The sequence below is a fragment of the Seriola aureovittata genome, chromosome 2, assembly GCF_021018895.1.
Source record: "Seriola aureovittata isolate HTS-2021-v1 ecotype China chromosome 2, ASM2101889v1, whole genome shotgun sequence".
Taxonomy (NCBI): domain Eukaryota; kingdom Metazoa; phylum Chordata; class Actinopteri; order Carangiformes; family Carangidae; genus Seriola; species Seriola aureovittata.
This window is the reverse complement of record NC_079365.1, coordinates 21538055-21555909: the sequence shown is the minus strand read 5'-3', so window position 1 is coordinate 21555909 and position 17855 is coordinate 21538055. Positions and strand designations below refer to the sequence as shown.

The 17855-nt window shown below is 39.8% G+C and overlaps 1 protein-coding gene across 1 annotated transcript in view; it reads left to right on the top strand.

Moving 5' to 3' along the window:
• The first annotated feature begins 384 nt into the window (after positions 1–384).
• Positions 385–17855, top strand: part of snta1 (syntrophin, alpha 1) — a 30024-nt gene continuing 12553 nt past the window's right edge. Inside the window, exons 1-2 of the mRNA XM_056403781.1 lie at positions 385–841; positions 7214–7399. Of these exons, the coding sequence (XP_056259756.1) occupies positions 565–841; positions 7214–7399 (463 nt within the window). The 5' untranslated portion in view covers positions 385–564. The remainder of the gene's footprint in view (positions 842–7213; positions 7400–17855) is intronic.

Genomic DNA, 17855 nt, shown 5'->3' with positions numbered 1-17855 from the left:
AACTCTATCCACTGGAAAGGCAGCTCAGTATTACCAGCCTTGGAAGCATTATTGATTCTATTTTCTTCATGCCATAACGTCTGTATATCAGTGCAGTGATTTTGTGTCTGTTGGGCACCCTGCAAATTAGATCTGTGATCTGAGGCCGGGCGGTTCAATGCACTTGAAATAAATAAATAAATAAATGTATCAAAACTTAATTATGTGTGACTCAACCGCACACAGTTCATTAATGGAGGGACTTAACAAGAAGCTCTTTGAACTTTAAGTGTGTGTGTCAACACCGTTGCTAATCGTATCACCCTCAATTAACTTTACTTCTACTGGATAAACCTCTTTGGAGGGGGACAAAGTAGAGGGAGAGGGAGAGAGCGAGAGCGCGTGTGTGTGTGTGAGTGTGTGAGTGTGTGTGTGAGTGAGTGTGTGTGTGTGTGTGTGAGTGAGTGAGTGAGTGAGTTGAGTGAGTGAGTGAGTGTGAGTGTGAGTCCCCTACTCAGCCCTCCACCCCCTATCTCTCTACAGGACTGCCAGCCCGTCTAGAGTTATTCCAGGAATGCGTTGAACATGGCTGCCGCGATGAAGGAGCAGAAAACGGGACTGCTAGAACTTCGTGTGACCGTGGACCGCTGGATCCGGGTGTTGGCCACGCTTACCGAGGACACGCTCACGGTTAATCCTGGCGAGGTTCCCGAGGAGCCCACGAAGCCCAGTCCTGCCGGTGCTATCAACGGAGACCCCCCGAACCTCAGCTCGTCCCCGGTCCCGGAAACCATCACCAACGTGAAACGCACTGTGCGAGTTACCAAGCAAGATGTTGGAGGACTCGGAATCAGTATCAAAGGTAAGGCAGAATTAAAGAAGTAATATCATCAATGGCGAGTTACTGTCAGTTAACATAAGTTTCGGCGAGGAGTATGAGTGCACTCTCTGTCAAGGACGCTGAAAAAACAATCGTCGACTTGTCAGTTAACTTAGCTAACTTATAACTGACCGTTAGTCAAAACCTTACAAACACGAGGCAACTTAAACTTTTCTAGTACGTTTTGTCAATACAAGTCATTCGTCGTATTTTAACTCATATTTAATACATTTAGGAGTCTTGTTTGTACGGGGAAAAAATGACAGCTCAAGCTGTGCTTTATCTCAGTGGGGAGCCATTTCGGTGTCCCAGAGTCACAGGAGATGGTTATTAGCTACTGTCGTGTAACTTCAGGCTAGGTGTTTGACAGTGTAGCCTCGCGCACACGATCCTAATAAAAGGTGACACACAATCTAACGTAGTTAAGTTAATGACAGGGGTAAAATACTTGCTACTTTATAATACAAAGTACTTGTTTTAGGGGAGAACATTTTCTACAATATCCTTGATAGGTTACTTATAGCTTATTTTATAAACACCTGTTTTAACAAATGGAGGTCTCTATAGAACTTCTAATAATTGTCAATAATGGGCTAAACTACGATATACCTCATTTTGATTTCTTCCCTTAGATCTATTTATGAGTCATACTGACACTTAAAAACAGAAGTTAACATGTTAAATTGATAACACCTCAAATTTAATTTTATTTTGAGTCATATATGTGAAGGGTGCTCATACTTGCAGTAAAAGCAGAATTGATGTGTGAGGTGTGAGGTTTGATTAAGTGCTACATAGCTGAAAAGAGAGGCAAAGAAGAAAAGTAAATCCATCACTGTTTCTTCATACAATAAGCTAGATTGGCTGACTATAAAATCCTTTTTGCTGATTCACTTTGTCTCTCTGAGCAAAAACAAGCAGCTCAAATGCATATGCAGCTGCACATCAAGGTTACACCAGCATTGCTCTTATAACCTCTCAATAGGAAAAAGGTTGTAACCTCACCATATCTTACAAGCCAGGCTTACATACCTGTGTTGTGTACTGTGCAGCTGATAAAAGCATTTTCCTTGTCCTGTTTCCTCGACCTGCAGCAACAGGCTTTTATCTCATTTGCGATCTCAGTGTGAAGAGGACTAGGAGGTTTGAGCATTGGGAAACTACATAAATACAAAGGATAGTGATATGCAGGGATAATGCAGTCTAAACAAAGTTTTGATTTTATTTTCTTTGAGACCAACATTGTTCACAATTTTTTTTTTTCTCAGATTTGCTTGAACCAAATATATTGAAGACCGCAGATATTACACATCAATTTTTACACTGCTTGCTATCTTTATGATGTCTTTTGCATCTTTATATATCACGAATGATTCATGGTCATTTTAATCTTCCAGTGTCCCATATTAGGGTTTCATCTCCTTGTCTTAAACTAGACTTGTTTAGGATTATTATGATGGTGAAGTTGTGATTTGTCTGCAACACTCACTTTGGGTTGTGATTTGTGCACCATCACAACGAACATCAAGGCAGTTAATGGTGCGGTGAATCGCAGACCATGTATTCTGATGTGTCTGTTGCGTTGTGTTTGAACTAACATTCTCTGTGAATTAAATCCTCCACCTCCTGACAGGTTTGCAGTGTACATGTATTGACAGGTTATCACTTGGCCGCTCAGCAATGCACAGGCTCAACTTGATGGACAGCTGTAGACTTGCTCCGTTGTCATGTTGCAAAGATGGTTCATCATTATAACCACCGGTGACATGTTAATTTTAGTTCCTCCATAGTTGCCATCACCAACAACAACAAAGCCAGCCCCTAATGACATAAATGTAATGCCCATCTCTGTGGAAATGGGTGGCTTTGAAAATCAGACAGCATGTTATTAAAACAAAATCATAGCTGGCACCCCAGTGGCTTGACACTGTTGTGATGCTGGTTGTTCAAAGGCTGCGACGAAGCGAGGGAGGAAGAAGGGTGTAGCAGAGGGATAGAAAGAGCAAGGCAAAAGCACAATGAGTAAGCCATAAATGAAGCGGGACACAGCACAAGCCAAAGGGGTCAATAAGAAATAAGAAAAAAAGAAAGAAAGAAAGAAAGAAGGACAGAAGAAAGGAAAAAGTGTAATGCAAATGAAAGAACATGGCAAAAGTTGTTGTGGGCTAGCTGACACCACATTATGAACAGCTGAGAGGAGCAGTCCACAGCAGGCAGTTGTCATTGGCCAAAGATGAAAGCTATGTGGCTGGGAGTGGAGTACTCCACTAGTGTTAATTTTAGGGAGCCCACCCTGGCCTGCAGAAAAGCATGGAGGCAGTCAACCTTTACTCTCACATGTCTAAATTTAAGAGGAGAGCCTAGGAAATGAGGCTCCAGGTCTGTAGACAGGCCCACTGGTCAGAGGAGAGAGGAGCAATATGCTTATGCAGGACAGGATTTTTTTCCTGAGCCACTTGGGTGTGAGCTTGCTGGGTTTTGCCACAATGATTTTGAGTTTGCAGCTGTTGAAAAGGATCACAGAGACTTTTTTTTTTAATTTAAAAGCTTCACTAACACTATTTTAAGTGTCTCAGTGTGTTTTGTCTCACTTCTGTAACACTTGATGCAAGTTGGAAATCAATGCTCTAAGTTTTAGGACATATATTATGAAACCATTCTTCGGTGCCTCAAGCTCTTTTGTCACAGACCAGCTCAGATGCTCACCTAGACAATATTTTTCTCAGTTAACAAAGCTCAGGTGCAGTGTTATGTAACAAACCCATTATTAAAAACATATTCTCTCCTTACATGGCTCTGCACATTCATCAGGAATGTGTTACCACATTATTTTGTTTTGTGTTAAATCATTTTTTTTTTGTGTTGTTTGTTGCAGTGTTCATTAGCAGTGCATGCAACTCAGCTGAGGAAGTTTGATGAAGTCAAGTGCTGATCATGCTGAAACCTTTGAAAGGAGCATTATCACCACAAACACATTGTTGGCACAAAACTACCTAATTAGGTACATGTCAGTGTTGTATAACCCAGTACCATTCATTTACCTGTCATCGGTAGCTCCAGTGGTTCCACCCCACCTCCGCCACCACCACCCTCCTGTCAAATGAGTGACAGGCTGCCAGCTGGAGGGTGTTGAATTGTGTTTGACAGGAAAAGTTGGAGGAAGAAAGGCAGGGATGGGAAGGGAATATGGGAGGATTAAGGGTTGTGTAAGAGTGGCAGACATATTGACGGTGTTTCTCCTACAATATGCCAACGATGTTTGCTCAGCAGACATGTGAATAAGAGGTATTTGAGATTAGAAGTGAACCTAAAAGTATGGGAAGAAAGGAGGAGAAATTGAAAGGAGATATAAAGGTTAATGTATGTGTAGAAGTAGACAATGAAAAAAATCTTCTTCATTTACATCAAGTCTTCAACTTTGTCTCCTTATCGATTCAACATCTGCTATCTCAACGTACCTACATACTTTTGGTGCTGATGCCATGTCATTTTGACACATGTGTCACTATCAGTCTCTGGCTAACTAAAAAGAAACAAGGCTGTCCTTTTCCTTCTTGTCCAACCATTTACTTTTAATAGTCTGGACATTCTTCGCATAGATTACCACCATTCATCAAGTAAAAGGACATAGAACTGCAGTTGGTGAAGTGGGGAGTGCTGTGGTGATCACTCCGGTGATCACTCCATTAGCACGGGTTTGGTACATGATGATGTCAGTTTTAATGTGGCTGAGAGGTCTCTGACCATATCATGCTCTGGCATGTCATTGTTGAAGTCTGCAAGATTCTACATCTACTCTGCTTATGAGTTTTCATTCCAGCAATTTTGTTTTGGCCATTTTTAAATGTTCAGTCTTCAATTTAGTGCAAATCATTTACTTATTTTACAGTAAATTCTAAAAAATACTTGAATTCAGCTGAAGCTGTCCTGCCCAATAGACCCAGTAGTGAATAATTGCTGTTGGCGATACAGTTAATAAGTCTGAGGTTTGTGTATTGGTAGTAGTACAGTGAATAGAGGTCACAGTAATTCACTGCAGTTTCTATGGTGGTGCAAATTGGGGGCAAAGGTAACCTAAAGGATAGAGTGGCAACTTGTGACTGCCTGGAAGGTATTCAAATTTAATCCTCAGCTGGGAAAGTTTGGATGGGGGTGAGTCAGCAGGACACAGACTATTTGAATTGACATTCAGAAACACATATTAATATGTTTCCATGTTAATTGTGTTAGATACTGAACAATTATTTGTCAACAAATACAACATCTATCAGCTATGGTTGTAAGCCTAATCTGTGACATGATTTTTGTGGCAGCTCTTCTTTGGCAATGTGGTGGGCTGTGTTGAGTTTTAATGTTTTTCTGTTTCTTATACTGGTAGATGAATGGCTACAAAAAGCTGCCAGAATTGGCGTGGCATGTAATCACTGCATATGTCCTTGAATTATCTTTTTTTTTATCCTTGATACTGTTATTGTTCCCGAGGGTGCTTCATGTGTACAGTGTGTGGCCAGAGCAGCAAACCTAGTTTTCCACACAGCTATCTAGAATAACCTTCATGTATATGCATGGCATTCCTGTCACTGAATGTCATCCATGTAAAATGTGTGATTTATCTATGTTGGTGAACAAAAACATTTAGACTTTACTTTTGCACAAATGATACCAACAAGTCCTCCAACCCAAACACCCATATACTATACTATACTACTCTCCTGAAATAGTGCCTACATCACAGATATACCGGATCTTTGTCATCATGGTTACTATGATAAACACATGGTTAAGGTTATAGAATGGTCACGGTTTGGTTACATTTAGGCATAAAAACTACTTGGTTAGGTTTAGGAAAGAATTGTGGTTTGGGCTAAAGTGATCGCTTTATTAAAGTTAGAGAGACCTTCGTTGTCATGGTTATAATAATAAACACACAGTTACGTTAGGGGAAAAGTCATGGTTAAAAGAAACAGTGATGAGAATTGGTTTCCAATGGGAAATGAACACTAAAAACTGAAACTATTGGCAGTCCACTGTGACTGAATGAATGTAACAAATAGCAGAAATGCTGACATTTGTAATTACACTGACAAAGAAAGTGTATTTAATGTGTATTATATAGAACTTTGCTGTTTTTGTTAATTCACCTCATCTGACAGTCATAGTATCTACAGCTGTATGCACACTATAGACGCTTTATTCGGTCCAGTATTAGTGCACTTCGATTGCATGAGGCGTGCTTTTTCAGTTCTTTTTATGGGTGTCCACAATCATTATCAATCATGGGAAAATATGCAAATTTTGTTTATGTCCCTGTGCCTATTTCCAGTGCAATTATTAAAGATTCAAAGAAGTGATTCAAGTTCATGATTTTGACAGATATTCGGAGTAATTAAAATTTTGATGCCATATATTGATGACATCACCACCAGCATTTATGAAGGTTTCTCTTCATCTCATCTCCACTTTGAATATTTTATCAGCACATCATGATCCAGAGACTTAGTGCGGTGCAGTAAACAACTATCTGATGCCATGGAGCGGTCAAGTAGCTGCTAAATCCCTCTATCTAAAATGTGATCAACATGCATAATATGAGCATGTAAGCTCAAACCTGGTGTTTTTTTATTAAGAGCACTACACTGTTGCCTCCAAAGTAAGATACATGAGTTAAATCCCAAGGAATCACCCAGAGGAAGCAACCTGTGGAAGATGTATTTAGAATTAATTAAATGCAATCCTCTTTTGGATAATTTCTCACAAGCCTGAAGGCCAGAGTCCAAGTGCCAGCTGATATTAATGACGATATTTCTCATGAAGAGTGGAAGCCCACAGCAAGAGGCAGATCCATCAGCTTTTGAGCTGACCTTCACTTAACGAGCGAGAAAGGGAGGGAGAGGAAGAGATGGGAAACTGCAGAAGTTAGTACATGAGGGTAATCGCTGCTGTTTGCGTCTGTCCTCGTATGCTCTTTTAACTTCGCTAAGCAGTTTAAGTGACTAAAGTTTAGTTAAATGCTGAAATATGAGGAGTGCAGTGGTTGGTATCAAAATAGGTTTAACATCAAGGCTGTTTTACTAGTACCCAGCCTCTCAGTTTCCCAACTGTGTTGCTAAATTATGTACATGTGGTATTTTCTTAGCATAGCTACTTGCACCTTGTATATATGCAGTAAGTAGTTAAGAACTTAATTCCAAGCTGTTTGTAAAGCTGATCAGGGGTCAAAAGTTTGAGTGTCATGTTTGCACTGTGTAAGTGTGAATGTATATTGTTGCCAGACACATGCAACAATATGAAACAGCAGGTTCCTAAGACAATTATAAGATGAAACAACATCATTTGTTCCTCTTTGTAATGCAGGAGGGAGGGAGAACAAGATGCCAATCCTCATCTCCAAGATTTTTAAGGGTCTGGCTGCTGACCAGACTGAGGCGCTTTATGTTGGTGACGCCATACTGTCTGTCAATGGCTATGACTTACGGGAGGCCACACACGATGAAGCTGTGCAAGCGCTGAAGAAAACTGGCAAAGAAGTCATCCTTGAAGGTAAGATATTTTTCATTCAGAAAAAAAAGGAATCCAGAGTAAATGTTTCTACTTTGTAAGGTGCAGTGTTTCTTTCTATTTTGTCTCTGCTTTGCTGACAAGATTTTCTGCAGAGTGACAGGAGACTGGGAGTTAACTACAAGATGCGCTTTTAAAATATGCCCCATCCATCTCTGTTGCATGATAAAGAACCACTTCATACACGTCTTTTTAACAATATAATACTTATCTGTCATGAAAAAGATAAAACTCTTCATCTACTCTGTCTACACTCCACAGCTCCGAATAGACACATAGATGGAAACAATGGGAACTTTTGATACCTTGATATGTTTTGATACATTTCTCAAACACTTTGGTTGATATTTTTCCTTAAGGGGTCACGTGTGATGAGCTGAGAGAGACAATCCATTAAATCATACTTTGATCAGACTTCCATGGAAACATCCAAATAATGAGTTGAACTGAAAGAGCAAAAGAAATCCAGAGACTCAAGAATTCAAGAATATTGTTGTGGCTCACACCTCTGAGCACCCCAGCATGCTAATAAGCAGTCTTCCTGAACATCAAACACTCATAGACAGTACTTTAAGTTCACGTTGGAACTGAGAACAATGGAGAATATATGGGGTAAGACCTGCTGTGCATAGGAAGGTTTGCAGGGGAGTCAGCAGGTGTTTGCAGGTGTTTTTCTTCCCTCAGAGCTAATGTACTGTGTATCTCTGTGTGCTTTTCTGTCTCAGCCGTACAGTTTAGTCAGTTGCTGGGTGTGTTTGTGCGTGCATATCAGTGATTGTGTGCACACATTTGCCTAAAAGTATCAGTCTGTGTGCATGTGTGAAACAGCATGGCGATTCTGAGATTTGATCTTCAGTTATAAAGACGGGGAAAAGGGATTAAAAACGGTCTTTCCTCTTGCCAACTGATTGCATCACAAAAATTCTGCTTCTATCTTCAAGCTGACTTTGAGTCACTGGGTGTAAATCTACTTGTTACTAAAAAGACAAAGGCTGAGTGATGATTTATACAGGATGTTACCACTCAAAGAGAATATGTTTTATATTATCAGGAACCATAAAGCTTGACACATTTTATGTTTTACTTTTATCATTCCTTCTGTTGCTCTATATGTTCTCTGTGAGTCGAAGAGAGTGTGTTTTGAGAAAGAGAGATTCCGCTCATAGTCTAACAGTCGGGTTCAGTGATATGTGTCGAACGGAGGCTTCAAATTATAGATGCTATCAACGCTTGCTTCCAGATGAAAACCTAGTATGTCCAAAACTTTCCTCAGAAACTAGGATAAAGAGACACTGGCAGTTATTTATTTTAAAAACTAATAATTATTTGGCTTTAAACAGGTTCAATAAGTTGTATGAAATAATAATTGCTCAGTGCATGAAAAATTACATGAACTTTCCATTTGAGAAAATTAATGTAAAAAATAGGGAACACTAAAACCAGAGTTACCAGTTTTCCGTGTGGCAGCATTTTTGTGGGAGAGCTAGCACAGTGGGCTAGCGTCAGTAACTTCAGTCAGCGGAGCAGATACAGCTGGAGCTACAGCTAGGGGAAATCATTGCAAATCCCCCTGCCTTACTTGTCCACAGTCAGGCAGAAAAGTGTTGATATCAGACGGCTCAACCAGCGCGGCTCTGTGATCCGTCATGTCAGGAATCATTTCATGGGTTTCCTTCCTCCCACCCCTGAGGACCTGATAGAGGAGTGAAGAGAGGAAAGAGGCTTGAAGGCTCGCTGATGGGAGAGCGTTGGATGTGTGTGTGTGCACGTGCATGCGTGTGTGTGCATTTTTTGATGCTCTGTGATTCCTGTGCTTGTGTTTGTGTGCGAATCTCTGTCTGACCTGGAGATGGGAGGACCACGGGACGCACTTGTGCTGCGAGACGCTTTAGAGTATTTTTAGGGAACAGAGGAAATAAAGAATGAAAGTTTTTGGTCAACACTTCAGGGCTATGAGCTTTCCAGCTGCAGTTTTTAAGATTCAAATTTTATTTCAAGGCTGTTTGTACATCGTAAAAAATCATGTGAATACATATGACATGAAGTTCAAGTGCAATGCTTATTTTCGTTTTGGCATTTTATCAAGAGCCTGAGAAACACAGTCAGAAACAAACTCCTTCTTGGCATCACTACAGTGTTAAAGGTCAGAGTAACAGTCTTTTCTTACATGTGCACAGCAACAAATAAGCCACCACTGCTGTGCTCAAGGCAGTTTTCACCGCTCTGTGAAATTCATAACAAAGACAGAGATCAAGGGGAAACTGCCTCCATCACATTAAAACATCTTGAATATATGAACAGTATACTTGAATCTGTCAGATAAGTACTTTCACAATATTTTAAGGGAGTTACAATAGAACCCTGGTTGTGCTAGTGGCAGATTTTTTTCCTTTTTGACTTTATTGGAAGTCAAGTGAATAGATTTTTGCTCACCTTAGATTAATGCAATTTTTATTGTTGCAGCGGCACATGCAAGGTATTAATGTCGAGCTCTGCAGTGTAATCAAAGTGAATAATGCTTTCCAGGATACGACAGATTTCTTTCAGTGTGTGTTTGCACTGGCTAAAAGGTCAAAATTATCTTCATACATAAGATGAAAACATTAGAAATCGCTTATTAGATGGTTTTCATAAGGGTCAAGAGTTTCCAGCCTTGCGTATAAGGCACCAAATTGTTTTTCCATTGTTCACTTTATAGATTATTAATAAATCATATGAATTTAATGTCCCACACAGTTGCTTAGCAGCCAACAGCAGAAGAAAAGGGGCAGCAATGGTCATCTCCTAGGTGTGAGTGTGGATGTGTGTAAAACCTTCATTCTCCTGCAAACCTCAAACCATAAATAAGAATTTAAACAAAGTCAATCTGTCTGCTTAAAAAAAAAAAAAAAAATTAGGGCCATTGTGTATGCTCCCAATAGGATACTCTTCCTCTGTTCTTCTTCCTCTGTTGTACCGTACATGAAAATGGTGATGGAATAATCAATGTGTGTGTATGTGTGAGAGGAACAGTAAACACATGAGAGGGTCAGATAAATATAAGAGACCAGATGAAACCATAAAACCCCTGCCTTCATTTCCTCCCAGCGACATTTACAGCCTCACTGTGTGTGTGTGTGTGTGTGTGTGTGTGCATGTGTGGGTGTGTGTATGTGTTGATAGAGTGAAATCTACTCCACCTATATGTGTGTGTGAGGATAAAGGGAGAAGGATGGAGAAGAGAGGTTCATACACACCTTATTATCACTCCTGAATGTGCCTTTATTATAGAGTCATGGAGTTTCTGCCACAATAAATGGGAGATTTATGTATCAATTTTGTAAAATGTTGAGTGTGAGAACATCATGAAATACTTAGACAGGGCTTTATGGGGCAAAAATGAACGAATGTGAAATGAGGACAGAATTAAAAGACTGCAGTCATGTATGAAGCAGCTCTAAAGAGACTGGATGAGGAACGTAGCGCTGGTCTCTGAACTGTCCCACTGCCTTCTACCCTATTTTAATTTGGATTCTACTCTCACTGAAAACACATCCATCATTGCCACCTGCTTGCCTGCCAAGACAGGGCTCATTCCACTACTGTATGAAGAAACCATGGAGCTAAGAAACTGTGTGTGTAAGTTTGTGTGTGTGTCTGTGCACGCATGCGTGCATGCTTGAAAGAAAATGGTGGGGGGTAGGGATAGTTCAGTGGTAAAGCTGTTCCCTGGGCAACCAAGGTCTGACAGAAAAGCACACACACAAAGTAAGTATACAACCACATACTACACATACTTACATCCATGAAAACGTACACACACGCACAACATGTGACGCAGGGAGGAAGGATAAATGGGCTGCAGAGTACAGGTCAAGACACTGAGTTAAGTGTGAATGTGGGGGCAGTTAGAGTGTGTCTGCATGTGAACTCACTCATAATGAGCAGCTGGATGTCAGTGTGCGTATGTGTGAGTGCTGTCCATGTATCTCAGGAGTAGAAGTGTTGGTACACCATGTTTCGTAGTGCAGCAGAAGAATGTAATGCTCTCTCATCAAAAGTGATGGACAAGGAAAAGGGCACTTACTGACTGAACAGATGCTGCTGCAATAAATGGTGAACTCCTGAAAACAAAGAGCAAAAAAATCCCCAAAGTTATTTCTGACTTTCTGTAGTAGTTCATCCATACCAACTCCCAGCCATGTCCATGTTTCATGTGGCCCTTATATAGGACAGTCACTGATGGACAGGACAATTTAACCAGCACAAACGAATAAATAATCATGACAATCCAGGGGATTGAGCCGGTGAAGCTGATTTTGAGATCCATGATCTTGATGAGATGCAATGCTGTGTTTCATAATTGAATACCAGAGTGAGAAAAATAATGTGATCACCCAGATGTGCATTAATGAAGGCACAAGCAATTGATCTGCAATTAGCATGAATAAGATTCTATAGTACTGATTCTGTAATCTTAAAAGACTGAAATTGTTTAAGAATATTTCATATTAGCCCATGTGAGGAGGTTTTCCCACTTGGCTCCTAAAAACACCATTTAAAAAGTACATTTTGACCCAGGTCTCACAAGAAAGTTTGACGGTCTTGTTCCATGAGTTTAGGTCAATTTTTATACTTGATGAGGGTATTAGCTTAATGTCAGCCTAAAGTTAATCAGAATTTACTTGCATATCCACAGGCACACAATTTTCTGTGCCTCTGTACGAATGTGTGTTTGCACAAGAGAGAATGAGGGGACAGAGTGAAGCTAGTTCACTCTGCCAAGACATTTCTGGACACTGCTGGTTCTTTCTACCCTGTCCCTTTCATTAAGGTAGTTGTGCTCAGGCTCAGCGCACACACACACGGATTAAGTAGGCTTAGTTATGGAAGCTGTACGGTTGCATGCTTTCCCTTGTCTAGAGCTTCCTTTAGGAGGGAGAAGTGTTTTGGACATATGTTGTTAGCTGTATCAAGTCTCCTGATTTGTGTCATCCCTGTTGGCTGTAGTCCAGTGTGTAAGCATGAACTATTGATTGACTTTGTACAAAGTCTAGTGCGCTTGGAAAGAGCCTGTCATGTTTGAAGCCAAAATAGAATTAAAAAGACTGTTAAAGTGTTATTCTCTCTGGCAGTTTAGTTTAAGACAAAACTTATAGACATGTATTTAACTGCGGCTGACGAGTACATGTATTTTAGTAACAGAAGTAGAATTTCACAGGAATGTATAGCAGTTTGAACAACAGTGAAGTAGGTCTTCAACATTCAGTCTGTGAGCATATTCAATGTTTTAATCACTCTTACTGTCCCATATGTTTAGAATTTGCTGCTTGAGCAAAACCTTTGTTTCAAGGTGTGTCTTAAGTAAATTTATTTTCAGTTTATCTTTAACCGCTGCACTAATGGCCAGTGATAGTGGAAGGATATGGGCTCAAATTAGGGTCAATAAGATTTTGATTTAAAGTAATGTCCACAAATATGTCCAAAGTTTGTAGCTGTAAATCAACCTTTGTAAACCTGTGAAATAAATCTGCATGAGAAATTCAAGTTTGTGTATGTGTAGAAAAGATTTGTATTTGAAAAAAAAAAAAAAAAAGAGAGATGAGAGAGACCAGTCCCAAAGCAGCATCAGGTGGTTCTGTTACCTTCATCTGCACTGCAGATCCTGAAAGGTGTAGTACATTTTCAAGATGGACGACAGCACCACCTAATTGGACTGTGCTTTGTGATTGGACACCTGTCTTCAACATTATGAAAGACTTGCACATGTACATCACGGGAGAATTTCATGTTAATCGGAGTGTGAACGACTGCATGTAAAGAGGAATATTAATGCAATATTAATTTTAGCCATGGAAACAGCTAAGTGGGAATATTGTCTTTTTTGGAACAAGATGAAAAACTGTAATATTTTGTGCATTTAAACATACTGCTTGATGCACAAACACCAACACCTTGTAGAAATAAGTGTTCACTGCGGTTCTTTATTTGTTGTCACATTGGCTTCATAGTATCACATGTTCCAATGACCAAAACATAACCATTAGAGACAGGCTTTGTTGAGCCATGTGTTGCCACGCTGTTCAGATCATGGCTGTTATGCAGGCTATTCTTTGAATGAGTTTCATTTCATCTTGTAATATGAAATCCCAGTGGCCACTGACACAATGGTTGCACTTTTGATTGTATTTAATAAATGTGACTACATTGACTATATCATCTCCTCTAGACCTAAGTGCATTAATACGTACTTTAAAACTGTCAGAATGTGAAAATTCAATATGAACAAGCAGGAATGTCTTTCAGGAGTGCCTGAGGTGAGATTGAATTTGAAGAGGTTCATTTGTGTCTGTGATGAGTGGAAGGATGCTTTGTCAGCGTTCTCTACAAGAGCTCACTCCAAACCTAATCTCTCTCTCTGTCTCTTTCTCTCTGACACACACACATGCACACGGCTCATGCTCCTCCCTGCATCACGTCCGTTTACTGACTGCATTTGTATTACTTACATGCAACAGATACAAGTTGCGTGTTGATTTGCAACTACATCATGGCGCCGCATGTTAAACAGTATCACCCACTTGTAGTTTTGGTTATGTAGGAAGTCACTGAAGATGATGATCATAATATTAAAGTTGTATTGTGTGGGCTATTAATACAAGGATGAACACTGCATCAGAAGGCTGAAGACTGCAGGCTAGCAGTTAGTGACATTTTGCTTTGAAGGCTGAAATCGCATTTCCTATCTACAAATGAAGCTCTTCAAGGACACGTGTGGATATAGCCCCTCATAAGAAGATACATACCAAATTGTGTCTTTAAGCAAGGCCAGCACAGATGTATACTCCTGCCCTATCTTCCTGTACCGTTTCAAGTCTGATTAAATGAGTGAATTATGGAATATAATGACTTTGGGGTGTAAGGTTTAAAGCTCCTTATTTTGACACAGCAGTCCTGCTGGCTATTGACACATAATGTAATTTGAAAATAGACTGAGCTCATGTATACATATTATACATACTTCTTACTTCTGTTGATCCATAGGATGGCCTGTGTCCCCTGCCTGACAAGTAGTCAGGGAGGCAAGTGACATTTTCATAATCCACAGTTGGCAACTGCAAATTCTCAGGTGGGTGTATTTTGCCCAAAGCTGCATCAGCCCAGTCAGAGATGTGAGAGTTGATGTTTCAATGTTTTAGTTAACATGTATTCATCTGGTGGGTGGAGGCGGCAGCAGCAGCAGCAGAATGGCCCTCTGGTTTGGAGTGTTCTTTCCAGTAGCCCTTTTGTTTGTCCATCCTGTGTCCCTTGCTTCTCAAGGAATGCCTGTACCAGTCTGAGAATTTTAGGAAAAAAATGTCTTTTGCTGAGAGACAGGAGGGGTCTGATTTTTCAAACATCCTAAGATCTGCTGTTATTCTTGTTTCTTCTCAATCAGTTGCTCTGTTGTAGGATGCTGTTGTCTGCAGCATGAGAATCCTCTCTTTTTGTTCCTCTCCTCTGAGTCAGGATTAATGAATTTCTCATACTGTTGGTGTCCCAAACAATGGCTGGATAGCTTGTCATACTGGACTGGTACAATCAGTGCTGCGTCCTCTGCCACACAGCCTCAGTCTGCTGTCTTTGCCACATTTCTTGCTGTGCTGACACCATTCACTGCCACCTCTCTTAACACGTGCAAAAGTAGAGTCAATTAAACAATGTTGCAGTGTTATCTGTTGTAAATAAAACTACTTTTATCATAACTATAAGACCAATTTACAGTCCTTGGTTGGACATAGCCTTTTATTATTTTTCATCTTTTTCTCAATTTGACTTGCCTGTCAAATTTAATAGCCAGTTGAAAAGCACGTGTCAATGCTCCAGTGTGGACCATGTGAAATCAAACAGGGTTGGTTCACTCATGAGCCTGAGCAGAATTAATACACACATGTTTGACTATGTGATCTGATTCTCAACTAGATTTTTCTGTCTGCTCAAAATTCATGGTTTTCAGATCGAAGTCAGTGAGACCCAGTGGTCTCAGACTTTTGAACCTCACTGTATGTCTATGAAGGTCTAAAAACATGAACCCACCCAATGTTGATACTGGAACTGCATGTATGATTTGAGATATGTTTCAGTAGTGTGGTGATATTTTAGCTCTGCTTTATGGAAGCTGAGTGATGTCATAACTGCCTAAACTTCCGAACAGTTACATGCATGTACTAATTAAAACTTTCTGGCTCTTGCTCCTGTGACAGAATAATTATAACTTTGAAAATAAACCTTTCCCGTGTAGCCTGACTGAATCCCTCAGCCACATCTCTCCGGTTTCTTACTACCTATTGGATCTTTGTTCTCAATGCTCTCTTCTCCTCTGCTCTGATAGGCTTTATTAAAAAAATCTTTTCAAGTGACTTGTTTAACAGTAAAGCGATAAAGGTCTCTCTCAATTTCAGATGTACCATTATCTAGATGTGGAATTGTTTTGTAGAGTGGTGTAGTGCAAAGTCCATGTAGTCTGAGTTAATTGGTAACAAAATGAAATTCAGTTCAGTTTGGTGTTTTAGTTAACCTTCACTGATCCAGGGTAACCTCATTTGGAGATAAAATTTCTTTTAGCTGTTATTTATTTATGCCACTTACATTTCACCACTGCACATTTGATGTGCCTTTATATTATAAGATATTGAGTATATTTGTTTCATTTAAGAATAATACTGACTTGGAGAAAGAATACATTTCTGATGAGACCACCATTGGAGCATGTGGTCCCTTGTACTTTTCTTTACACTGTCATAGATAAGTTGATGTTGCCTCCTCATTTTGCCTGCACTGGAAAATTTTCACTTTAAGATTCCTACATATACCCCAGATCTGGGCAAAGTCATACTTGGAAGTACTTTTTTGTTTTAGCTCATTTAGGTGTAAGTTTTCCCAGGACACAGGAAGGTATGTGTCGTTACTGACAAAGTATCTGGCACTTTCTGAGGAATATATCCCACCCATCTGGTGCTCCAGTTCTTTAAGATAAACACTCAAAAATGCAGCTATCTCTCAGAAAAGCCTAACTTTTTTATTTTTTGCTGCAGACTTAATGTGCTCCTTTCTAACCCAAGTTATTTGGAATAATCCACAGTAATGGAACATATATTAAATAGTGTGGTATCATGTCAGCATAGTCTTGCTCCCCTCTACACAGTGCACAGTGCTGTTTATGTATGGAAAAAATAACTAAGAGTATTTGCACATTAATAGCAATGCTGAATTGCAGGCTTAATTTTCATGAAAAGTAAATAAACATAAATATTTTTTGCAATGTTGCAAAATCACTGCCACTATGCAGTACTTATAGAAAAAGATAAGAATGAGAAACAAAGTCAATTTACAGTGTGTATTTTTAAATCAAAGCTTGTTATTGGATGTAATCAGAGAATAATTACTGTCCACACCATTCATCTCCTGCTTTAGTCCGGTGTACTGTAGCTGTTTCTGTGCTGAGTCTCTGAGTGTAACCCTGCTCTAGAACCTCTAACCCTCTGCACACAAAGTTTGGTTCCTTCTCCTTCAGAGCTGCTGGCCCGTAAGGACATTGTGCTTAGACTCAGTGAGGGAATGGATTAACCCGCAAAATAACATAGCTTTATTAAATCACAACTCTGCCTCAGACCTTTCTCCCTCTGTGGCGTCAAGTTTGCTTAACAGGCCCCCTCTGAACCCCACTGCCCTGATCTGGGGCCCATGATAAATTGGTGGCCCAGTCTTTGTGCCACTCTTTCACTTCATTACAGGCTTAGACTCCACTGAACCATCTCACAGTATTGTGCAGAATGTGCATATTGAGGATGGAGGGAGTAGGGTAATGGCATCGGACAGTATGCAGCCTTTATTCAGAATGAATTACTTAATATGTAGCATACACATAAATACATATATGCACAAAACCACAACTAAATAAAAAATGAATGACTCTTCTATAAAAACTGATGATGCACCACCTTACCTAAATGTGTTATTTGCTGTTAATGTTTACCACTGAATTTTTGACATGTCTACTAAGGATTCCATAGATACATTTGCACACAGTACTGGTGAGTTGTTTTCTTTGAAAGCCCATTGCCGTTTGAAATTGAGAAGCAGATGTTTACATCACTTCCATTTGTCTCATTACGAATGAAAATGAATTGCAAATTAGGCTTATAAGTCACACAGCAAGCGACTGCTTTGAATCACACTGTGTGTATATACTTGTACCTATAAATAGGAAATTAAGTTTCTTTGCATTTCAGGCAGGAAACTGATCTCCAGACAGAAGATAGAAAAAAAAAAAATTGGAAAGTAAAGTGATAATGTCTGTAGCCGAACCTCCCTTTCACTCTGTTCTTGTTCTCTGCCAGATCCTGTTCAAGTTTCCTTCACTTTCACTTTGTTGAATTAGGATAATTAACTCTCCTGACACACTATGCAGAGTAATCAA